This window comes from Callorhinus ursinus, unplaced genomic scaffold (assembly GCF_003265705.2).
Source record: "Callorhinus ursinus isolate GAN/ISIS: 27379988/994484 unplaced genomic scaffold, GSC_fseal_2.0 scaffold45, whole genome shotgun sequence".
Taxonomy (NCBI): Eukaryota; Metazoa; Chordata; class Mammalia; order Carnivora; family Otariidae; genus Callorhinus; species Callorhinus ursinus.
In genome coordinates this window covers 8,903,106-8,928,757 of record NW_027397107.1, presented here as the reverse complement: position 1 = coordinate 8,928,757, position 25,652 = coordinate 8,903,106, and the positions used below count along the sequence as shown (strand labels likewise).

At 41.2% G+C, this 25,652-nt stretch overlaps 1 protein-coding gene across 1 annotated transcript in view; it reads left to right on the top strand.

Moving 5' to 3' along the window:
* AGBL1 (AGBL carboxypeptidase 1) overlaps window positions 1–25,652 on the top strand; it is a 784,924-nt gene that overhangs the window by 405,823 nt on the left and 353,449 nt on the right. Inside the window, exon 17 of the mRNA XM_025893095.2 lies at window positions 13,970–14,099. Within this exon, the coding sequence (XP_025748880.2) occupies window positions 13,970–14,099 (130 nt within the window). The remainder of the gene's footprint in view (window positions 1–13,969; window positions 14,100–25,652) is intronic.

The window sequence follows — 25,652 nt, the reverse complement described above, 5'->3', positions numbered from 1 at the left end:
TTCTCTCTCTCTCTCTCTCTCTCTTTCTTTTTCTTTCTTTCTTTCTTCTTTCTTTCTTTCTTTTTTTTTTTTGTCTTTTAACATTTTGATTATGACATGTCTAATGGTACACTCTGAGTTGTCTGTCCTGGAGTGTGATGACTTTCTTGGACATGTAGATTAACACATTCCATCAAATATAGGAAGTTTTTGGTCATTATTTCTTCAACTATTCTTTCTGTTTCTTTGTCTTTCTCTTTCATCTCTTTCTGAGACTCCCATTAAGTACATGTTGGTATAATTAGTGGTGTCCTAATGGTATCTGAGACTGTTCAGGAATTTTTTTTTTCTTTCTGTTCTTCAGACTGGGTAATCCCAATTGAATTATCTTCATGTTCATTTTTCTTTCATCTGCTCAGGTCTTCTGTTGAGCACCTCTAGTGAATTTGTCATTTCAGTTATTGTACTTTTCAACTCCAGAATTTCTACTTGGTTCTTTTATGTAATTTTCATCTCTTTATTGATAATATCTATTCATGAGACATGGTTTTCATAATTTCTTTTAGTTTTTTGGACCTGGTTTTCTTTAGTTCTTTGAACATATTTACAATAGCAGATTTAAATCTTTGTCAGTAAGTCTAGTATCTGAACTTTCACAGAGAGTTTCTATTTACTGCTTTATTTCCTATGTATGGGTCATATTTTTTTTTGCATGTCTATAATTTTTTGGCTGAAAAGTAGACATCTGAAATTGCATAGTGTTACAGTTCTGTAAATTAGGTCCTTCCCGTCTACCAGAATATGCTGTTTCTTTAGGAACTTCGTTGGACTAATTCTATAAATTCTATATTGTTTGTCATGTGTGGCCACTGAACTTTCGTTTGGTTAGCCTCATGATCAATTTAATTATTAGATAGAGATTTTCTTAGTTGCCTGGAACTGATGCTGGAGAGCATGTGGGCCTATTGGGGGCATGCCTTTAACAGTTTACAATTCTGCCTTAGTCTTTACTTCCTCCTTGTGCAGAGCTTCGAGTTTAGTCACAGGTGAGAGCCCAGGGCCTTCTTTTAGGCCTTTCTTGAGCACAGGCATACACATAGGTCTAGGCATGCACATAATCCTATGCATTTATATTCCCAGGAATAGGTGAGAGCTTTTCAAATCCCCCAACGAACATTGCTTTCTCTAGCTTTTAGTTTCAATCTTTGTGGTTAGTCCATTGTTTGCCCAACTGCTCTCCACTGCCTCAGGTATCTATGATGTTCAACAATTGCCTCTGATTGTTTTTGACAAATGCTCCTGGGAAAAAGGCTCTTTCCACTTGGCAAGCTCTGAACTAGGTAAAATAAAGACCAGTACTTCTGAGTCCTTCTGCTTATAATCAGGGGACAGAGCTAACACTCATGCATTGGCTTCTCAACAAAACAACCTTATTGAAGAGTCTTGACACAACTTGTAAGACATCACTAATTAGATTTCACTTGCCATCTGCTGCACTATCCTTGTCAGAGACCAGTGAAATGTAAATTTAGAACAGATGACAGAGTGAAAGGAGAAAACAACACCTTCCTGATAATTGTGGTTACCCAGTCTGTATCCTGGAAGGGAGGGGGCAATAGTATCTAAAGGATTGCTTCTGGTTTTAGGATAAAAGGATTGGCATTGAATAAATAAATGTGTGCATTTTATTTCTTAATTTTTTTTGAGATTTTCTTACTTTAGAGGAGGAGCAAGGAAGGAGGAAAGCAGGTATTATCTTATAGAGGAGAATTTTCCTGTAAAATATAACTTTGACAATTATTTTCTTTGATAGAGAGATGTAAAAGTTATATTAAATATGTTTAGATTGAAGTGTATATTTTAGTTTAAAATACACAGGAGACCAAAGATAATTTTTTTTTCTGGTCCATAAGACCTAGCTAGAAGGATGTTTTGATTTCTCATATTGCTGAGATGACGCCCTGAATAAAATAATGGAACCAGGCTACTAATTATAAATCTGTCTGATTTTATTCTGGGTATTAGTGGAAATAAGCTAAAGTATCCAGCATTTCTGAGGGAACTAGGCCATTGAAAAGGATTGAACTTACTTCTTCATCAGTAAAAAGATAGGGATCTGACCATTTCAGGGAGGAGCCATTCATACTACATCCATACTCTCATACCCATTCTGAAAGTTAAATATGCTCAGGCCATACAAATATACTTTGTAGGAACTAGAGATAGGAGAATTCATTCATTTTTTCATTCATTCATTCATTCATTCATTCGTTTACTCATTTTTTTTATTCATTCATTATTGATTTAAGTGCCTGCCATGTACCAGCAGTTTTTCTTGGTGCTGAGGATACAGTAGTTGAGCAAAAACTGGTTAAGTTCCATGTCATCACTGAACCTATCCTCTAGTGGGAAGACAGAACATAAACTCAACTAGAGGTGGCTATATACTAGTATGGCAGAGAGTGTTAAATGCAATGAAGAAAATTATGTAAATGAGACAACAGAGAATAACAGGGTTGGGTGGGGTGGGGGAGAAAGGTGATCTCTGATAAGATAACATTTATGCACAAATCTGAGAGAAAAAGCCATGGATATTTGGGAAAAGAGACTATCAGGTAGATGGGACAGTAAATGCAAATGCCCTGAGGGTGAAGTGTTCCTGGAGCACAAAGTAGTGTGAGTTGAGAGATGTGAGCTCCTGAGCCCCAGGAAGGGAAAACATAGTGAAAGATGAGAGTAGGCCTTCTGGAGCGAGTGCCATTCAGAATGAGTTTGGAAGCCGCTGGAGGTTTTTGAGCAGAGAAATCACAAGGGTCTCAGGCTGTTGTATGCAGAATAGGGGAAGAGGAAGGGGATTGGCATGGTCACAAGCAAATGGTTAGGCATTTGCACTGGTGTAGGTAAGAGGTGATTGTGGCTTGGGCAGGGTGGTGGTAGTGAAGGGTGGTGAGCTGTACTTGGTTTCTGTATATATTTTGAAGGCAGAACATGTAAGGTTGGCTGGTGAATGGGATTAGGGGCATGAAATAAGGAGGCATTGAAGATGGGAGGTAACTGGAAGATATTTAGTTTTGGTCAGAGCAACCAAAGGAATGGGGGAGCCGGTTATTAGAATAGAGAGAAGGTAGTCAGAACTCCCTCTTTGTTTATGAAACCTAGTAGGTAGTTCCTTTGCCTTTTTTTTTTTTTTAACATCCTGGAATTGTGTGTGTGTGTGTGTGTGTGTGTGTGTGACAGAGAGAGAGAGAGAAAGAAAGAGGTTCAGCTGAAGAATGCAAATTGCAGAATGCAAATGGGTTGCAGAGGAAGTGGGATAAGATTGAAACTAACACAAAACCTTTCCTGTAAGAAAATGGTACAGAGGGATACCTGGGTGGCTCAGTTGCTTAAGCATCTGCCTTCAGCTCAGGTCATGATCCCAGTGTCCTGAGATTGAGCCCCGCATTGGGCTCCTTGCCCAGTGGGGAGCCTGCTTCTCCCTCTGCCTGCTGCTCCCTCCTGCTTGTGCTCTTGCTCTCTCTCTCTCTCTCTCTCTCTGGCAAATAAATAAATCTTAAAAAAGAAAATGGTATGGAGTATGTCAACAGAGAATGAAGACAACAAATGAGGAAAAAGAAGTTATTAGAAGATTGCATTTTGAGTAAAGAAATTTCCAGACTTCTTCCAGGCCACCTATGTTCAATTTGGTGAAAGACCAGGGATCAAATTCTTGCTGGTAATATGTGATGAAGGGTAGTTACATACACCTGCTGTGCTAGTCTCTTCAGGTATGAAATGGAAGCTGTTTTGAGGATGAAGTGATAAATACAGCTTTTTTGTCCTCTCTTATTTTAATTTTCCTCGTATGCTTTACTGAAAGTCTCAAAAAAGGAAAAAAGTCCTATATTGATGGTCTAATTCGTCTCTAAGCTTTTATTTAACAAGTGGTTATAGAGAGTCATTAAATGTAGGGCATGATGTTAAGGATTGCAGCAGATTCAATAAACATACAAATTAGTTTTTCCTCCAATGATTTATAATGTAAATATGTAGTTTACTTAAGTGAAAGCTCAGGACAGTATTTGATGGTGATGCAAACATGAATGCTATGAAGAATTGCTTTTAAAAATCCAAACATTTATTGATCACAAATTATGTACCAACCATTTTGCTAAGTGTCTTCCATGTGTTACATCACTTAATTCTAAGGAAAAAAAAGAAAATCCTTTGAGTTAGATACTAATATTACCCTCACGTAGAGATTGAGAGGCAGGATTATTTCTTATTGGATATTGAGGAGTCTTACATTTAGTGAAGTAAGTTATTTGGCCAAATTTACATAGCAAGTGGTAAGAAGCAGACTTGAACACACAGTCTGACTTTGGGGACTAGACCCATAAGCTTTTCACCGTTTTGTTCTCCTAAGGGATTTCAGAGGTTAGAGCAGGTGCTATTGATTGAAGTAGTCAAAGTCTCATGGAAGGGGCAGGGCTTGGGAAGGTCTCTGAAAGAGGGTAGAGTAAGAAAAAGAAAGAGAAGAAAATAATCAGGTTTCAGACATGGTTCCATGAAGAGTTGAGAGGATTTAATGGGTCCGCGAGCACAAACTGTTGTGGAAACAATGAGGAAATCTGGCTTGCCTGTCACCCTGGGTTTTTGTTGGGCGGTACTAAGAGGTTAAGTTGGATTAGTGAGCTGCGACCAGTTTGTAGATCTTGAATGCCAGCCAAAGTGGTTTACACATCCTCTTTTTAGGTAATGGGAAGCCATTGAAAGAATTTGGGTATCATTTTGGAAGTATGTCAGATTGGGAGAGAAACATTATGAGAGATGGGAGAGGAGAAAGCCAATGGGGAGGCCATGGCTGCGATTCAGGTATGAGGTGATAAATCTTGGACAATTTTTCTTCTTATGAATCTGCGTTTTAAAAAATAAAACTGTGTAACCCACCTCCCTCTCCTCCTCCCCCCTTGTATCTCTCCCTCTTTCTTATTCTTTTCTTTTGCAAGTCTTTTGTAGAATTATGGATTTTTAAAGGAGAAAATCACCTTGGATAGAGATCATGTGTCCTAATCTTTTTTTTTTTCCCCCTTAACATGCCTGAGCCAAGCAAAATTAAGAAACTTGCCCAAGATCGCATGGTAACAAGTGTCAAAGCCAAGACTAAAATAAAATTTGTTTTCTGACTTTCTCTTCAGCACTGTGTTATCATTCCTGTCTCCACTTTCTCTTGCCAGGACTTCAAGGAAAAGGAACTCCAGAGTTCCCAGATAATTCTCTCCATTTTTTTTTTTTTTTTTTTTAAAACCCAGGATGGCATTGGTGATCCTACTGCTTTTAGGGGATAAGGTTAATGTTTCCTAGCTACTGAAACCCACTGATTTATAAGAAATCATGATTTATAAGAAATACATATTTGGTCATGCCGTTGACCAAAATAGGTTTCTTGTATGTATTTGGTTTTTGTCCAGAGTTCCTGGCTCCTACAACCCTGAGAATTTCCTGTGATATAGGCTGTACAACTGTATCTTGTTATGTTAATCAAGGTGACTTTTAGACCCCACTCCGTTGCAGGGACTGGTTGGTTGCCAGGACAACCAATCATGTGATTAGGGGGTTGGAACTTTGAGTTTTATCCCCAGACCTCAGTGGAGGGGAGAGGGGCTGAAGGTTGAATCAGCCAAGGGCCAATGAGTTAAGTCAGTTATGACTCTGCAGTGAAGCCTCCATAGAGACCCAAAAGGGTTAGCAGAGCCTCCAGGTTGGTGAGCTGGTGGAGACTGGAGAGGGTGGGGCGATGCCTTGGGGAGGACATGGAAGCTCCATGCCCTTTCTCCATACCTTAGCCTCTGCATCTCTTCATTTGGGTGTTGATTTGTATCCTTTATCATATCCTTAATAAACTGGTAAACACAAATGTTTCCCTGAGTTCTGTGAGCCCCTGTAGCAAATTAATCAAGCCTAAGGAGGAGGTCATTGGAACCTCCAGTCTGTAGCTGGTAGGTCAGAAGTGGGAGTGGGAGCAGTCATGCAGGACTGAACCCTTAACCTGTGAAACCTGATGCTGTCTCTAGGTAGTGTCAGAATTGAAGTGAATTCTCAGATACCTTGCTGATCTTCTGAGAAATGGTTGGTGTTTTGTCTGGGGGAAATACTCCCACCCTTCCAGGCCAGAATTAGGTACAGGAACCCATAAAGACCAATCAGCAGAAATTATTTTTTTACATCTGTTTTCCTTGTCTCAAGAGACTCATCTGGATTTTATTATACACCAGAGTTAAACACACTGACATCCTCTGGAGAAAACAGAGAATCACCTTTCTTGCTACCTCTCCTAGTTAGCAGGGAAGGGAGGAGTTGTTACTCCCTGGAGATACCTTTGCGCTTGATGAACTCAAACGGGGAGATGTAAATGCATGGTCTGCTTTCTGGTCCATAAGGAAAAATGACCTTAATATGAAGTAAGTCTCTGAGGCATAGAAGAAGAGAAGTAAAGAGCTCTGAATTCTTTCCATTCAGGAAGAGAAACATGGGGTATTATTTAATCTCCTGGTCCACTAAAGAACCCTAATTTCTGAGCTTCTTTGGGAGGTCTCAGCTATAAACTTCTTCCTCAACTCTTGCATTTAGAAAAAGAGAATAGAACTCCCACAGCAATTTTATTTAAAAAAATTATTTTTCTCAGTGTTAATGGTTTTGAGCTTTACATGGACTTTTTTCATCAAAGGTTTCTCCCGAACAAGGAAAGAACCATGACTTTTAATCCAAAAGCAGACAGCAGCAGTACAGAGGCCCCTGCCAAGACAGAGATGATAGGAAAAATCAATATCCCATAATTAAATCTGTTGAATTGACAGTTAAAAAAAAAAGTCACAGTTTTAATTTAGATATTGGCTGCCCAGAGAAGAAAGATTCTGACAGCAGTAAAATGGTGAGTTGGATTTCATTTATTCCTTAGATAATGATGAGTAGTTACCTACCACATGCTGGTCACTGTGCTGAGTTGGTGCTAAGAAATTAACAGAATAAGATGTAGCCAACGTGTGCCTTGGGCTGCCCCTCAGTGATAACCCCCAGACTGTACCAAGCAACCCCGAGCAGGGCTTATTAACTGCTGTATTCCTCTGGAGAAGAGTAGTATCTGACACACAGTAGATGTTGTGACAATAAATATTTGATGAATTAATGAATACATTTTTATACAATACTTTTGTCTTTTGAATATAACTTTATACCTTACCCTAACTTGTCAAGTAGGCAGTATCCATCAATCCTCATTTTCTTGATTGTCTTTGTCAGGAAATGAGTGTTAAAATTTTTTTTCAAGGGATTTTTTTTCCTTTTTTAACATGAGGGAGATAATCATCAGTTCTTGGTTTTTAAAATTTTTCCTTTTATAATTTCCCATTCTGACAGCTTTTGGCAAGGATTATTAACGGATTTAAAATCTCAGAAATTAGGGGCATCTGGGTGGCTCAGATGGTTAAGCATCTGCCTTCGGCTCAGGTCATGATCCCAGGGTCCTGGGATCGAGTCCCACATCGGGCTCCCTGCTGGGTGGGGAGCCTGCTTCTCCCTCTTCCTCTGCCTCTGCATCTCTCTCTCTCTCTCTCTCTCTCTCTCTCTCTCTCTCTGACTCTCATGAATAAATAAATAAAACATTAAAAAAATAAAATCTCAGAAATTAAAGAAATCCTTCTTACTCACATCTGTTAAGTAATGTGATGTGGTCCAAAAAGCCAGCCAGTCATAATAGGTGAATTCAAGTGATTATTGGCTGGCTGGTCTCAGAACTGTTGGCAGAGCCTAAGGTTTTACTGTTGACTTGCATGTGTTTGGCAAATTCTTCCCAGATATTTGTTGGTATCAAGACATAGTTTTAGAAACCTCAACCTTAGTATTAACTGTTTCAGTGGGAGTGATACCTTTTTTATGGAATCAGTTATATATGGCATCAAATGCCGTGTAGAAATGTGAATTAACTGGTTATCTATTCTTGATTTAGACAAGTGCTGTTGTGGGACTCTATTTGTCAAACCGGCCCACCCCTTAATCTGGTGTGATTCCATTTTATTAAAAAATTTTTTAAAAGATTTTATTATTTATTTATTTGATTTATTTAGACCGTGCGCTCATGTGCTCAGTAACCGGGAGGAAGGGCAGAGGGAGAGGGGGAGAGAGAGAATCTCAAGCAGACTCCGCCCTGAGCGGAGTTCATGACCTGAGCTGAAATCAAGAGTCTGATGCTTAACCAACTGAGACACACAGGCGCCCCTAATCTGGCCTGATTTCAACCGAACTTGTCCTTATCTTATTATCTCTTGAATTGTTCCATTGGGTGTTTGAATGGTATTATGAAATCAGAGTTGTCAACATAAGCTAGAGAAAACACATTTTCACTTTAATTCTGTATTGGTTTTCAAATGAAAACATGCAAGAGACTAGTACAATAGCAGGGAAAATGGGGTGGTGGGGGGAGGCGTATCCAGATTTTGGGGCTGGTGCTGCTCCAGGTGAGATGTTAGAGGTCCTAAATAGCATGTGTTCCAGGTTCCTGAAATTGTGGGCAATATAGTCCTTTGTAAAGTACAGATTTCCTTGTAAGGGTTAATTTTCTTTCTTTCCTCAAGGTATAGTAGAAAACACTGCTTCTCACACTAAATGTGCATACAGATTCCCTGGCGGTTTGTTAAAATGCAGATTCTGGGGTGGGACCCAAATTGCTGCATCTCTAACAAGCTCCCAGGTTGGTGACCATACTTTGAGAAACAAGGGCATAAAGACCCAATTGGTTTAGATTTGGACTGACCTAGGTCCAAGGGTCAACTGTGTGTAACTTGCTTCGTGAAGAAGTTGACATTTGAACCCAGGTCAGTTCCTCTGGTCCATCTTTTAAAGACTTCAAGTTTTCCTATCCCTGGGCTCTGGGGTGGTCAGTCCTTTAGTGACACATTGCTGGGTGTTGGAGGTGTTGAGGCACACCTGGGTTTGGTCTCTTCTGTTACCCTGCTCTCTAGACTGTTTACTCTCTGAGCATTTTTCATGACAAAAAAATACCCTGACTATGCTAACATGTCCTTGGCAACCCTGATCATTTGTAGCTTTATAGCAACCGTGATCTTCAGATGAAGCTGCTGTTGGTTTTCCCTTTTTCTGTATCCAAGCGGTGTTTATTTAGAAAGCTCAGGGTGCAGTGTCTGGCTGATAGTGCCCCATGCTGTTCTGTCTTATTCCTGAAGCTTCCATGTGTCTCTTTACCTTTATAAATATTCTCCTCCTGCACCCATGCTGCCTCCTGTTACTAGGATGTGCAGTGAATGGTGAAGATGTTTGCTAAATCTCAAACACACAGCTTCTCTTTAGACTTTGGAGCTGGCTCTGCTTGGGGGGGGGGGCAGTGGGCACGAAGATGATCAAGCCGGGCATCAGTCATCCAGTCTGATGGGCCCCGTCTCTCCATTTATCAGTCACGGATGGATAGGGGATTTTTGAATCATTTTATTGTCTGACTGAAACTTGATAGATTCTCTTTTAGGAAGTGACTCACTTTTCCTCCTTCTCTCTCTGACTTGTGGTCCTTACTTTGTTTTAGGGGTCCTGGTCGTTCAGGGTCTGCTTGTCAAGACCCTTAGTTATATTACTTGTTTCCTAGTCTCTGGCCAGGTTAATCCCGATTCTTAGCAGATAAGAAAATATGCAATTAATGTTAAAAGAATGCATTCTAGTGACATCATTTCCTTTTGGTTGTTTGGCTTTTGAGACCATTCTTTATCCAGGGTACCATTCCATGACCTCTTAGGACTGGCACTACTAATTCACTGTTTAATAGCTTTCAGCTGAGATGCTTTTGTTTGACCATATTTTCAGGAGATCGGAGGCCTTTTTTCCATTTTTTTTTTTTCCCCAAGGAAAGAAATATGTCCTACCAAGAACCACAGGTTTAGGACTTCCTGGACACAGGATGCTAATGCTTAAAAAGAGCAGGCACATAATATGTATATAGAGCAGTCAGTGGTAAAAATAGGCAGGCTGGTGGGAAGGTACATGTCCTGCCTAAAACGTTCAAAGTCAATGTGAAACGGCAAATTTTGGCCCACATCCTACCTTGGAAACACCTTTTAGAATTTGAGATCTAGCTTTAGGGGGACCGACTGCAAGATTCCTGGACAAACCAGATGGTTTTGTCCAAGAATACTCAGTGCATATAAGCATAATCTTAAACTAAACATTTTAATAAATACTGTTATTGTAACAGTTTCTTTTTTTTTCTTTTGTTTTTTAGAGAGAGAGAGTGTGTGCGCAAGTGGGTGGGGGGGGAGGCGCGGAGGGAGAGGGAGAGAGAATCCTAAGCAGACTCCAAGCTCAGCATACTCAGTGCATATAAGCATAGTCTTAAACTAAACTAAAACTTTGAAAACAGGGAAGACTAGTTGGATCAAATAGCTTCACCTATTAAAACCAAAAAGAAATTTTTTTTTCCTTTTTTCTTTTTCCTCTGTAAGTTTGCAGTTTTCAGTGGAGAAAAAAGTAGCAATGCTCACTATTTTAGTCTTATACGCAAAGCAGGACTTTAAGCTCTATTTGAGGGGTGACCCCTTTTCAGAAATTAGAGGCACTGAATTTATTGCCAGCCAGTCGTAGCTGTCCATCTGCTGATTCTCTCCACATGGAGGGAGCAGCTGTCATTTCAAAAATGCTACAGTAGATAATAAGATTGGGTACGTTTCATCTTCAGATGCTTAAAACAAATCTCTGGGAAGAATAGCAGCAGTATCTCTGACTGCATGAATCTCTGATATTATTAACACAAAATGCCAAATGGATTTGGAGATTGGAAGCAATTTGGAGATTGGATTTGCTTTAAATGGAAAAGCACTCAAGTTACGTGTAGTACATATTGTGATAATCTGCAGTTGCATAGATCTAGGGACTGCTGTAGCAATAGGCGTACACAGAGATACTCTCCAAATCATAGCAAATACAAACATATGGGCTTCCAAATCCACACAACCTGTGGGTACAAAGGGAATGCATCACTGTCTCCAACCCTGCAAAACAAAATTTACCCAAAGCTAAGGACTTCCCTCAGTCTCACAGGGGTCGGATTTCTCCAAATTCATGTAATTGGATACTCTTAGGTGCCATCCACCAGCCAGCCCCCTCTGTACTCTTTAATAGCCCAAAGTCCAGTTAGCAATTTACATTGTTATTCCCTCATATTTTTTTTCATATTTTTTTTTCTTAGATGAATTCTTTTCTTTTTAGTCTCATTGCTTCCACCTTTAAGTCTGCCCAAGTGAACTGGTAATTGAAACTGACCACAGCCTCTTGTTTGGGGTTCCTAGCCAAGATTATCCCTTCCAATCAACCTGCATAGACCTCCTTCATTATTCTTCATAATGAAAAAAAAATTAGTCTGAGGTGAGGAACCAATGAACATAGTCTAAGTGTTGCTCTGCATCCCTGAGCATTATAGTTAGGGATGAAGATGTAAATTCAGAGAGAGATGGGGATGTGCACATGGGTATAGGTATCGATGTGACATAGATAGAGACATGGGTAGGGATAGGATTATATAGATATTTCCCCATGGAGATACCATTTCGCTTGATCCTCAGTATAATTCAGGGAAGCAAGGTTACATATATCTATATATTTTTTTGCCTATGGGAATGTTGACTCTCAAAGAGAATCCCAAATCCCATATCTGGTGACAGGGCTGAGAGACAGGAGTGGGTCTTCTTAACCCAAACCCAGTACTTATTCTGACTGTAGCACAAACTTCATTTTTTTTTTTTTTTTACTTTTGGAATTTGTAATCCAGAAGGATAGTTTTGCTATGTGGTGACCTAAGAGCTTTTACCAATGTAGACATTGTCCCTGCACTTGGTCTCCATGGATCACATGGAAAGAGAGAGTTGACATGGAATTGATGGCTAGTGGACACATAGATTGCGTGCATTTTCATTTGTACAAATGGAAATGCTTTTAAGGGGTCTTGACTGATTTTATCATGTTTGATATTACCAAGAAAAGAAAAAGTCCCCAGTGTTGATGAGAAATCAGGTCAAGGCAAGGAGAGACACAGAACAGTTAGTGTCCCGAGGCTCAGGGATGTTGTGCCTGCAAGTACCTTGATTTGAGAAAAGAAATTCATTTAAACACAGCACATATGCTCAGGAGCAAGTCTGGGATGCCTGCTTCTTCCTGTCGCTATCACTATTAAAGATCTCCTTTATATTTTGCCTCCATCCCTGGTCGCCAGGCAGAACAGATAAATGCTATTTCTAGATGTCATTGCTATTAAAAAGAGGAAGGGAGGGAAAAAAAACATAGCAAGAAAAGAACAAAAAAGTCAGAGAAGAAGATGAAAAAACCTACCATTTCTCAAGTCAAAATATTTTAATGGTGAGATCGGGATAAATGATTAAAGATTTCTGGTTTCCAGTGAGCTGTAAGAGGAGGCTGACAAGTAGCAGGAAACTAATATTTAAAGATAATTTCAGAAACACGAAGATGAGAAAGTGGTGAAAGAAGGAGGCTAAACCTTTTTCCTTCCACCTCCAAGATTTATTGAAAATAGTGATTTAAAAAAAACACAGAAAACGTATCTGATTCTATGTTTAAATGCTAGTGCATTTTTATTCATTCCAAATTATTTACTGAATACCGATTTTGACAGTTACTCTATTAGGGTTTTGATGGTAACAAAGCACTGTTCCTGCCCCCAGGAGGCTCACAGTCCAAGGAAAGAGATGTGAAAATAGCTAAATAACAGTAAAACCCCACCCAAAATGGTTTTATGAGAATTAAGGGGACCTCTGGAAGCTCTTGCAACAAATAGGAGCAGAATGGAATGGCCTGGGGATCAGGAAATTTTCCCTGAAAGTCGCATAATTGGAAAGGGATGGAGCTGTGGGGAGTCCTGGCAAAGGGACAGCAGACAGGGTTGCTCAGAGGGATCTGTGATCTGTTTGAGGGAGCTGGAGTATGGAAGAACAAGGGTCGCAGGAGATGTAGGCTGGGCATGGGGGAAGATTGATGGGGATGCTGGGCATCTCTCTTGTTAGCTGTCTTGAGTAAATAACATCGTAGTGGGCCTCCTGGGGGCCTCCCCTGAGCACCAGGCTGGCTGCACTTGGTCATCTTTGAGTGTCTCTTTTTTGGATGATCTTACCTGACAGCTCAGCAACTCGGCTTCCCCCTGACAGCTCAGCATCTCGGCTTCCCCCTGAATTGCAGGCCACACTATCATAACCAGCTGCGTCAACTTTGTAAAGTAACTCGATACTTTCCAATGTGAACATCTCTATTTCCCAAATGAGGGGATGGATGACTCTCAGCTCATTTCTAGTGCCAGTATTCCATGATGATGTCTTTGAAAAAGATACTCTGGCTCTCTGGGTAAATGTCAAATGTTCTGTGTCATCTGTATGGATAGGGAGGAAGCCCCGTGATAGGAGAAAGAGCCTTATGCTTTCTCAGAGGCAAACAGACCTGATGTAAAGCCTAGCTCTTAGTTATGTGATCTTGGGCCATTTATGTAATCGTTTTTACACTTCAGTCCCTTCACTGGGATGAATGCTATCGACCTGGCAGAGTTATTGGGCCAGCTGGAAATAGTGTGTATAACACACCCAGCATGACAGTTTGAGCTCAACTTAATTATTTGTAGAATTGAAGGTCCCAGAGCCCAGAGAAATTTATCGAATTCCTTCTCTGTGGATGTGTATAATGGGGAACTGTATTTCCCAAACTTCGTCTTAAAACTGTGATAACCCAGTATCAAGTCAAATATGGCTTCCAGTTCTTTTTGGGGCTGAGAATAATCACAACACTTCATGAGCTTAAATGACAGATCTGCAGCTTTCTGGACATCTGCAACTGATGCCAATTGGGCAGAAGTCAGAGGGACGTTGGATTCATTAGTTTGTTTGTCTTGTTGAGCTTTATTTTCTCAAGTTATTTTCTTCTCGACGAGTGTTTATTTGCTCCTTGTTTGTTCCTGCAGCCACAGATGCTCACTGAAAGGGGAGGATTTAAACAGACAATGGCTCTCTCCCAGTGCTCATCTTCAGCCAACAATCTACCATGCCAAAGGACTCCTGTACTACCTGAGCAGTGTTGGCCGAAGTCCCAGGGTGAGTCACTTCCTTCTGCCTCCTCACTCTTCTCTGGTTCCTTCCATCTTTCACAAGGCAGCTTACTTTCTGTCAAGGAAAGAAACCCAGATACAAGCCAAAGCCTATATGTGACAGACTTTAATGGGGGATGTATTCATTTCCTAGGGCTGCCATAACAAAGCACCACAGACTGAGTAGCTTAAAACAACAGAAACACATTCTCTCACTTTTCTAGAAGCTAGACATCTAAGATCAAGGTGTCAGCAAGACATGGTGTCTTCCAAAGGCTCTAGGAAAAACCCTCCATTGCCTGTTCTTCTGTTGATTACTGGGAGTCCCAAGTATCCCTTGGCTTGTGGCAGCCAATCTCAACTCTCTGCCTCTATCTTCACATGGCCATCCTGTGTGTGTGTGTGTGTGTGTGTGTACAGATTTCCCTCTTCTCCTAAAGACAATAGTTATTGGATTAGGGTGACCTAATTAGGGCCCACCATAATGAATATGGCCTTGTCTTAACTTGATTTCCTCTTCAAAGACCTGCCTCCAAATAAAGTCACAGTCACAGGAACTGAGGATTAGAGCTTCGACATATTTTTTTTATTTTTTGGAGGGGGGAGACACAATTTAATCCACAATAGGGGAAAACCATTGATTCAAAGCTGTGCAAAAATTGCCTTTTATCTCATTTTCTACATCTTTATTTTTCTGGTTTTTAAGTTATTGGTCAAAAAGAATATGTATATATCTGTTAAGTAGTGATTGGAAGAAATGCTTTAGATGTTCATATTCATGTTCAAGTAGTACTTACTCAGTTCCAGAGTTGATTCTGGCACCATTCCAGGTACTTTTATGTGTAGGCTTTAGCAACTGTACAATTGAGGGAAAACAGATGACAAACAGTCCAGCCCCCGACTTACTGATTGCTCCACTTATGATTTTTTTACTTTACTATGGTGTGAAGGTGATTCATGTTCAGCAGGAAGCATACTTCAAATTTTGAATTGCGATCTTTTCCCAGAGACACATGGTTCGATCCTCTCCTGTGATGCTGGGCAGTGGCTTCTTGCAACAAACCATAGCCCCAGCTAGCCAAATGACCAGGAGGATAAACAACCCATACACGTACCACCATTCTGTACCCATATAGCCGTTGTGTTTTTCAATTTCAGTATAGTATTCAATAAATTATGTGAGATATTCAGCACTTTATTATAAAATAGGCCTTGTTTTAGATGATTTCACCCAACTGTACACTAATGTAAGTGTTCTGAGCATGGGTAGAGTAGGTGAGTCTAAGCTCTGATGTTTGGTAGGTTAGGTGTATTAAATACATTTTCAATGTGTGATATTTTCAATTTGGGATGGATTTAACAGGATATAATCTCATCATCAATTGATGAAGGTCTGTATTTGAAACCAGAGGCCTAAGATCTGGATAAGGAAGGAAGTAATTGTAGCCAAGTTAACTGTATAAAAACGATCATTTATTGACTACAAACTGTGAACATACTCTCTGCAAAAGTATGGAGGGGCATATGTTCAAATTTAGAGTGCTTGCCTAACCTAAGGAACTTAAAATAATGTGGAGAAGCCCACAGATGGGCCAATCACCTCTACCCTTAACCACTGTTTGAACATATATTACGTGAGTATAACAGTGGCACATTCAGTGAATATCTATTGAAATATTAGATGAATATCAAGTATAGAATCTTATTACAATCTCAAAAAGATTAAGGGGTCGAGTGATTTCCCTGAGGTCATCGTGAAGTATATGGCAGAGCTGGCATTCAGTTCTGACCTGTTTTCCACCCTGCAACCGAATCTATCTTTATCACTTACTCTTTGAGAGAGGGTATTGGGGTCCCTAAGACTATCCTCTGGTTCACTGATTCCCTAGAAGGACAAACAACTCAGAATAGCTGTCGTGCTCATAATTATAGTTTAGTATAGTGAAGGGATACAGATTAAAATCAGCAAAGGTAAAGGGTGCATAGGGCAGAATCCAGGAGGGACAAGTATAGGTTTCTAGGTGTCTGCTCCCAGTGGAGTTGTATGGACAGTGCTTAATTCAGCAGTAATGTGTGATAACATGGAGAGTATTGCCAACCAGGGAAGCTCATCTGACCTTTGATGTTCAGATTTTTATTGGGGCTCAGTTATAGTTATGGTGCCCCACATGGCTGATCTTAGATACTCAGTCTCCAGCCCCATTAGAGGTCAAAAAGACACTTAACAGCCCAAGACCTCCACCATAGATCACATTGTCAGCATCAACCATCTGGCATGACCCAAGGCCCCAGGTAAAGAAAGACAGTCTTATCTAGTAGACTCTTTCAAGAGTGTTCAGGTGATCTCCCAGGAGCCAATCAAGAGCCAGAACTTTCTTTGAAATGTACCGGGTTTGAGTCAATACTTTACTGCAAAGAGAACAAAGAATGTCCTTTTTCCTTAAGAATCCTTATTCTACACTGGTCAAGTGTGCAATATTTTCGTGCTAATCCCCACTACCCTCATCTAAGAAGATGCTTTAATCTATGCTGTCTACCCCCTAGAAGCAAGTTCATGGCCTGTATAGCAGAGCACCAATCTCACGGTCAAAGCCTGGAAAGAATGTGTTCTCTGAGAAAAGAAACCTTAGCCTCTGTGAGAAGAGAGACAGGGAAAGAGGTCCTCACCTGATACACATTTAAATATACACACATTCAACCCATAACAAACAGGATTCCTCTCTACTCTGACAACCTCTAATTGAAGAGCAGAACATTTATTTTAAAGCATGACAGGTGAATGCCTTGTTTAAAAAATATAAATAAACATTAATTAACTGTAAACACGACAGCTACAGACTTGTTTCCTGCTGGGAGCATCTGAGAGGTGGGTGAGAAACAGCGGAGTACTAAATGCTATTCACAGTGTTACAAAACTCTCTAATGGGCTCAACATCACCTTTTAGTTCCCTGTGAGGCTGTATTTAACCAGCCGCCTGCTGACAGCAGAAGCAGTGCCACTCATTCTGAACCCAGGATGCCGAAGCTTTCCATGCTACGTGGTTACAGATGAACTGTGACTCTGTCCAGCCTCTAGCTCTTAGGAAAATATTTACTGAAGTATCAGGAAGCTACTTTCTGGTGGCTAGGAGATATAACCTGTTCTAGATGGTAGTCAGGCATTTGCGTATTGGTGAGTAGAATAATAGGAACTTCCAGAACCAATGAGAATGTGATAGTGAGAGAAATCAGTATCCTGATACTGCTGGGGGTTGCTAAAGACCAGACAGATCATTGAGTTTGTAGGCAATATGGCAATATTTACATACTGTTTCATCCATCCAGCCATTCCCCTACTCATCCACTTGTCCATCCACCCATCCAACTATCCATACACCCATTCACCCACCCATCCACCCATCCAGCCATTCATCCACCCATCCAACTGGGCAGTCATCCATGTGTCCATTCTTCTACACCAAGTGTGTATACTCACTGGAAAGGAAAAAGAGGGTCCTTTTTTGGGGGGGGGTTCTATAGTTTACTTAGAAAGTGGAGTCAGGTCTGCAAAGAAACAAGGAGTATAAGATGGTTAAAAACTGCAACAAAAGTTTGTATGAGTTTTTATAGGTACACAAATAAGGGGTTGAGTCATCTTCCCTCAAGGTTATGGAAAAACTGGAGAGGAGAGATGCCACTTGAGCTGCACTTGAAGGATTAATGAGAGTTTTGTTTGGTTTTTATTACAGTAACCTAGAGAAAAATAATATTCTTTCCTCAGAGGGTCTACAGGCCTGCCTGTAATCTCTTAGATCTTCTGCCTTGTGAAACTGGTATTCGGGCAAGTTTTCTGTAGTTGGGGTGATTGCAAGGGGCAGAGGAAGGGAAGCTTCTTATTAACTGCTGTCATTGACTCATTTGATATGACACTGACATTACAGTCTCTTTCCCATTTTCTTGAACCCTGATTTTCTATCACTAATTCATGAGAGGGTCAGGAAATCTGTTCCAGATGTTGGATCCAAAACCCAGAAACATAGTCAGTATTGGTATACTCCTACATTGGAATACTATTCAGCAAAAAACAAGCAGTAGAAAACCCAGCTGTAATGAACTACTGATATATGCAATAACAGATGAACTTCAGAAGCATGTTGAGTGACCTAGGCTAGACACTAGAGAGTACAAACTCTATGTTTCAACTTATGTAAAGTTCAAGATCAAGGAATCAGAATGGTGGTTGCCTCTAGAAAGGGATTCAATAATAGGGGCCAGGAGGGAACTTTTGAGGTCAGTAGAAATGTTCTATATCTCGATTTAAAGAGTCACTTACACTCAAACTCATTGACTAAAAACTCATTCGAGGTCTGTCCATGTCACTATAGGTACCTATTTACCTAAATACAGGAAATTAAAGATAAATCAAAGCATGGTCACAGGGCTTTGAAATACAACTAGGAGACAAAGGGACCTGCCCAAAATGAGATGGACCAGCATATGGGCATGCAATTCAAGCCAAGGCAGAGGGCAGAGTAGAAAGGCTATTGAAGAAAGATCTATTTATGAGTCAGAAAGGTCGAGCCAGAGAAAAGGCATGTAACCAGAGAAGCCCAGAGAACAGACAGGCTCCACCATTATCAGCTAGTAGGAGGCAATGAATCTGTTCCTTTTGGGGGAGCTCCCCGCAAGGGCCAGGAGGTGTGGGCATGGCTAAGGGGAGTGGAGGAAGGCTCTCAGGCTCCTGCAGGCTCCCAGGAAGCTAGGCCAACAGGCTCTTCTAGGCTGCTGTGTTGTAGCTGGCCCGGCCCCGGTGCCCCTGCGAAGAATCTGGGCTTTGGAATTAGGAGAGGTATCGATTCTTATCCCCTTGGCTCTCGCTGTAGGAGTGCGTGCTGGTAAAGGATTTCAGTGCTCTTTGAAGAGCTCATTGATTTCCATTTACAACTGATACAAACTAGGCCGCCTTCTGCCAAGGGACAGGGTGGGCATATTTTGGTTTTATCTTTCTCTGGGGCCCGGTGGAACAGAATTTTTAGCTACTTAAATGATTTTCCTGGTCTTATTTCTGTCCCTCCGGCATATGTTTTTAGTTAATCAGCTTCTTTTAAGAGACACAAAAGGAGAGAGCAGAAAGGGATGGCATGTCTCTTCCTAAAACCTTGTCCCCAAGGCCTCAAGATACATTGTACATGCTATTTATCTCCACTTTATGCCTCAGAAGTGGCAGAAGGACAAGTGTTATTTTTGCTCATTTTCATTGATTCATGCTAAGGTATTGCATCTAGAATTCTCCTTTTACCATGTGTAAGGATATGGCAAGTAAAAAAAAAAAAAATCCTGTTTCCATAGTTGGGGGGTGGGCGACAGAATGGAGGTCCTGGGTGAAAAAAATTTAAATTTGATTCCATATTCTTTTATTTAAAATTGTTCCTACTCTATCAGAATACAGATTAAACAGTGCTTCTCTAAATACCAGAAACCATGTTTTATAGGTATTTTTATAGACACAAGTACTCCACACTTAAGTGAATTGCTAAAGTTTCTTGAATAAATTTATGTTGAAAAGCAGAGAATTTTTCCTTTTTCTCCCTTGCTAGTATCTCTAATATATCTTTTGTATCACAGGGGTAGAAATCTGGGGTTTTCTACATGCCACAGGGAGGGCCAGTCAGATTTTTCCAAGAAGTTTGAGCCAATTCCTTATTTTTCTTTCTTTCTTTTCTCTTTCTTTTTTTTTTTTTTTTTCTTTGTGAGGCAGAACAAAGGTAGGAGGTGGAGTGGAGGGGAAAGTAGGAGGGTAGTTGTCTAAATCAGTGTGATGGTGCCTCTGCCCAGAGCTGGTGGAATGGGAACGAGGCAAGAAATGTGTGGAGGCAGGACCAGGGCTAATTTTGCCATAAGACTGTTGTCTATGAGGGAGGGCCACAGGTAAAAACAGGCGTCAGATGAAGACACAGGGGACTGTGCTTCATCTGTTCAATACATATGTTCGAGGAGGACCGGTTGGTGAGTGGAACAAGGCAGCACTGATCATAGCCAATGGCATTGGACATAGACCTCAAAGTTCTAGTCCCAGAAAGTGGGGGTTGCCAACCGTAAAGCACAGTCCCACCTCCAGGGCCGAGACAACCGACAGTCCATGAAGATAGTGATGGAAATCAGGAAACTGAGGCAAGCCTTCTTACATGGAGTAGGTAAGCATGGTGGTGGGTCAGCATTTACACCCCACCCTCTGGGTTTATCTAGACAACCTGGACATCTGCCATGGGTCAAAAAGAGTAGTCTAGGCTCCAGCTTTTGGGGAAGATGGGGTCCCCAGTAACCCATCTACCCTGATTAGGAGTGGTGCACAAAATGAGTAGATTAATGCTTCTACCTTGAGAGCCTCGGTACCTGTAACTGAGTGAGACAGACGGCTGGGGCCTCATCCAGGCTGACAGATCACTGGGACTGTGTCCAAACGTGGCACTTAGGCTGGTGCTTCTCTCCCCCCAACCTCTATAAGTGGGGAAAAGGAACAGTTTTAACTCCCGAGGAACCTGCCAAGAACTCACTGCACGAATGCCCTCTCAGGGTATTCAGCTCATTGCTCACAGAGGGCCAGCCAGCCACAGACGGGAGTAAAAATTAGTCAAGGTGAGAACTCAGGGTAAGCCTGGTAGCTCCATCTGAATTCTGCTAATTGACAGTCTTGTTATACTGTTCTTCATCACTGGCACATCCAGTGATTTAAAATATTTTATTGTGGAAAACCTCTGGAGGCAGGCTGATCAGAGTCTGAGGTAAAACATTGCTTTTTAATCAGTGGCCATGGGCAAGTGTTTAACCTCCTTTAACTTAGCAGAAGTAGAACCTCATCTGAAAATTTGGATGACATCCTCCTTGCAGGGTTTGATACTGAGTGTGGTTGTGTGTAAAATCTTAGCAGTGTGACTGGCACTTATCAGGCAGTCTAGTAAATAAAACAAACTAAACTATCGTTACTTACCAGAAGAGTGCTATGTCCAAAACAGAGCTATGTATTAGACTGTGCATTTTGTGTTAATTTTCATGGGCACGTTCAGTGTAATTAAACTATCTTGGAAAGAAGGACATTATGATATATAACACTGGCATGTCAGAAAACCTCCTCTAGCATTTTATAACATGTAAGAAAGGGTCCCACTCTGGGCAGTCTCATCGCCGGTTAGCTATTGAAGCTGCTGCTGAGTTTAAAGTGAAATAATCGCCCTACGCTAGCCATTGGAGGGGGCCCAACTGATTTGTAAGTAAAGGCTGCTTTTTTAAGACCATGTTGGAACTTTAGCCCATAATAGCCCAATTTTAGTAAAAGTGTCTCCCTTTAGGAAAGGGAATGGAACGTAAAATCTCCTCTCAGGTAGTTGTAGGAATAAATTCTGCCCAGGGCCCCTGTGGTTCACCTCAGCCATGACTGGATGTTGCTATCACTCAGATGAAATGCTAAGGAGAGAGCATGATTGTCAGTAAAAGGTCTGGAAAATTTGGTCTTGCCGACAAGGCTCTTGGAGGACAACCGAATATGCTACCAGTATCATTTCTCTCATAGAGATGTTTGTTCTACTCAGGAGCTTGGGCTGAATGCTGCCTGCAAAATATTGTGTGCAAGTTGGAATCTCCAGGGCTTTAGTGAGCCTTGCTTGGTTTAATTGGAAGCATTGCTGTTCTGGGTTTCCATCACATACCCCAGAATGGGCCTTCTCATGGTTCAGCCTCACCTTCATTTTCCTGTGGCAGTGGCATAAATAATGCAGAGGTCTCACTGCTGGGAAGCAGGAATAAGACCCAGATGGCAGGAATAGAAAACACAGTAGCTTAAAGCTGACAGAGCAGAGCAGCAAACACAATCAGGAATACGTGAGCTGTGGGGAGCAAGGGAATGGCTCGGGGGGTTGCGTTTGAGATGGGGGTTAACCTCTTGCATAAAGGGCCCAATTAGCTTATGGAGGAACAGGAATGGGACCAAGGAATGGAGGCGAAAGGTGGGGAAGGCATGTGAGGAGCATAGTAATGTGGCCCTGAACGATCTCTTTGTTGAGCAAGAAATGGCGGAACTCACGTTTGCATGAATTAAATTAGCCTTGCAATTTAGCTCAGGCAAGAATTCATTGGCAAAGGTACTAGGGAGATGCAGAAGAGCCTGATTTCAAAATCGTAATCCAATCGACACCATATACTTTGCTGATGGAGAAAGCGAGACACAGGGGAGTCAGTTTAGCCCAGAGCAAGCAAGTTCAAAACTAACCACTCCAGCTCAAACAAAACACAACTTAATGAAATGAAACCTCCAAATCTTCATCTCTCCCTATATTCCTGGCCTTTGGGGAAAAGCACAAACATATTGCCTGTTCACTTAATCCAGAAATCTAAGGAGTATTCTTAACCTCTTTTCCTCACTTGGCCCCTAGATCCATTTCGTCTCCTCCTGTAGATTTTACTTCCTTCCACTCTCACCCAACGTCCTTTCTCTCCATACTTAAGCTTCCTTAAGCTCCATACTTTCGCTGCATTAGCTAGGTCCTTGTCATCCCTTGGGGCCTGGTGTTCTTCCCTCCAGTCCACTCTTCGCCCTCCTGTCCCGATGACCTGACCATGCTGCTCCTCCTTATGCAAACACTTTAATGGCTCCTTTACCACCTTCAAGATGAATGTCCAAACATCCCAGAGTGGTGTGCAAGGGTATCACTGATCTGCCTGGTGCCCACTTGCAGACCCTAAGGTCCATTCTCCTTTCCTTTCACTCTGCAGTCTTATCCTGAATGCTTGCAGTTCCTCAGATCCATGGTGCTTTCTTCCTCATTCCATTGGCTTGGATAGCTCTCACTCAGTAGGACTCAACTTAGGAACCGCCCACCTCGAGAATCCTAGGACTGCTCTCTCACACATCCTCAAGGGTACCATTCATTTGGAACGCCGTGTGAATGATGCCCCTGGACTCGTGCACGTACCCCCTTATTTGCATTACCAGAGACCCTGTACTTACCTCGACTTCCATCCTCCTCTCACTGCAGTATGATTTCCTGTTTACTCATGGGATCATCCCAACAAAACAGCTTCTGGAGGAGGCAGTACAGAAAATTAAAAAGTGTTTTCAAACATGGATTCTGGGTTAGAACATTCTGGGGTTCAAATATTTACTCACATACTTAATAGCAATGCAAACTTGGGTGTGCCTGGACAAGACAAGTTACTTATTTGATCTGAAATTCAGTTTTCTCCGCTGCAAAATGGGGATAATAGTACCACCTGCTTCATCATGAGATAATCTGTATTAACTTTTTAGCCCGTTATCTGAAGCATTATAAGTCTTTAATAAAGTAACTGTTGTTTTATTAAGGGCAGTGCCGTATTATATTAAAATTTTAGTTTCTCCTGCCACAAAGAGGGCATCCAGTAAGTATTTGCTGAATCAGTCGATGAATAAGCAAGATAGGACCATAGGTTAGCCTGTGGATATTAGAGTGCCATCACTGGGCACACTTCCTACCCACCTGGCACAGAATTTTACTGAAAGGCAGCGTAAACGTTACATCTTCCCATAGGAAAGAAAAAGCTCCCTGAACAGAAATAACTTGATAATTTGTCTTGTAATTGCGCCCTATAATTTAGAGGAATACATGTTTCTTATAATTAACAAGCATTTATTTTTAGGGATGTCATTTGAGCAAAAAGCAGGACAATGTCGGCACCTCCTCTGTTTTGAATCTCCAGAGGCCACTGGAAGTCCCAGGGCTAAGCAGTGCTCATTCCCACCGGTGAATAGGTCTATGCTCTATCATTTACCTCAGCTTCCAGAGTCTGTAAGGATCAGAAAAAAAGAAAACTCTTTTCTTCAGTTGAATTCAGCATTTAAGGAGTGCCTGTCACCATGAAGGCAAAGCTTCTGGCTTTATTGAGAAATCTGTTGCTAAGACACAGCTTTAATTTGTTTGCACACTTTTCATAAGAATGGTGGGTGTTTAATTCACAGACACTGAGGTGTAAGAGATAAAGGTTGGTGGCGAATTCATGATGGTAGAGGATTAAACCTCCAACAGTTCTATTGGTTCCTTTAGGCTAGAGACTTCCAAAGCTCAGGCTTAGGTCCGAGATATCAGCATCATCAAGGACTTGCTAGAAATGCAAATTCCCGGGGCCTAGCCCTGACTTCCTTGAATCTCAGAATTGCTGGGGAGGGTTTACAATCTGTACTTTGGCAAGTCTTTCAGGCTATTCTAACACTCAATCACATATGAGATCCACTGCTCTAAACTCTTGACAGGAACAGTGTGGTTTTCAACCCTGGCTGCACATTAGAATCACCTGGAAAACTTAAAAAAATCCTTCAGCTCTGGTGTCACTGCAGACCAATTAAATAAAAATCTCTGGAGGTGGGCTCCAGGCATTGGTATTTTTATAACCTCCTCAGAAGATTTTAGTGCAAACCTCCATTTTAGGATGGAGAAACACTGGCCAAGGGGATATATATGTTGGAAATAACAGAGTCTTGCTTAAAGAATGCAAGCTGGTGCAGCCACTCTGAAAAACAGTCTGGAAGTTCCTCAAACAGTTGAAAATAGAGCTATCCTATGACCCAGCAATTGCACTACTGGGTATTTACCCCAAAGATACAAATGTAGTGATCTGAAGGGGTATGTGCACCCTTATGTTTATAGCAGCAATGTCCACAATAGCCAATCTGTGGAAAGAGCCTAGATGTCCATCAACAGATGAATGGATAAAGAAGATGTGCTATATATATATATATACACAATGGAATATTATGCAGCCATCAAAAAATGAAATCTTGCCATTTGCAATGACGTGGATGCAACTAGAGGGTACTATGCTAAGCAAAATAAGTCAGTCAGAGAAAGACAAGTATCATATGATCTCACTGATAGGAGGAATTTGATAAACAGGACAGAGGATCATAGGGGAAAGGAGGGAAAAATGAAACAAGACGAAACCAGAGAGGGAGACAAACCATAAGAGACTCTTAACCTCAGGAAACAAACTGAGGGTTGCTGGAGTGGAGGGGGATGGGAGGGATGGGGTGGCTGGGTGATGGACATCGGGGAAGGTAAGTACTATGGTGAGCGCTGTGAATTGTGTTAGACTGTTGAATCACAGACCTGTACCCCTGAAACAATACATTATATGTTAATTAAAAAAATATTAAAAAAAGTTGTAGGGGGAAAAAAAGTAACCCAAGTAGTAAGATGGAGAGTTTTGAAGAAAAGAAGTCCTATAATCTTATAGGAATGGAAAGCACCAGAAGCCCAACCATTCTTCTTCCCATCTCTCATGTTTCTCTTTCTACCCCCACATTTTCTGTTTTCTGCTTTTCTCTGTGCATTTTCTTGATGACCCCACTCTTTAGGGAACAACTTACTGTGCTTATTCATTGTTTCTGTGCTTTCATTCTGTGTCTTGTGTGGGGTTTGACTTGTCATTGGACCGACTCTCTCCTCCCAAATCTGCTTATCATTTTGGCTCTGGTACCCACAGCTCAGTGATATCTAGAAGCTTGGGGAGATTTATTTTCTCATAAGACTTCAACCTGAAAAAAGAATAAAGGATT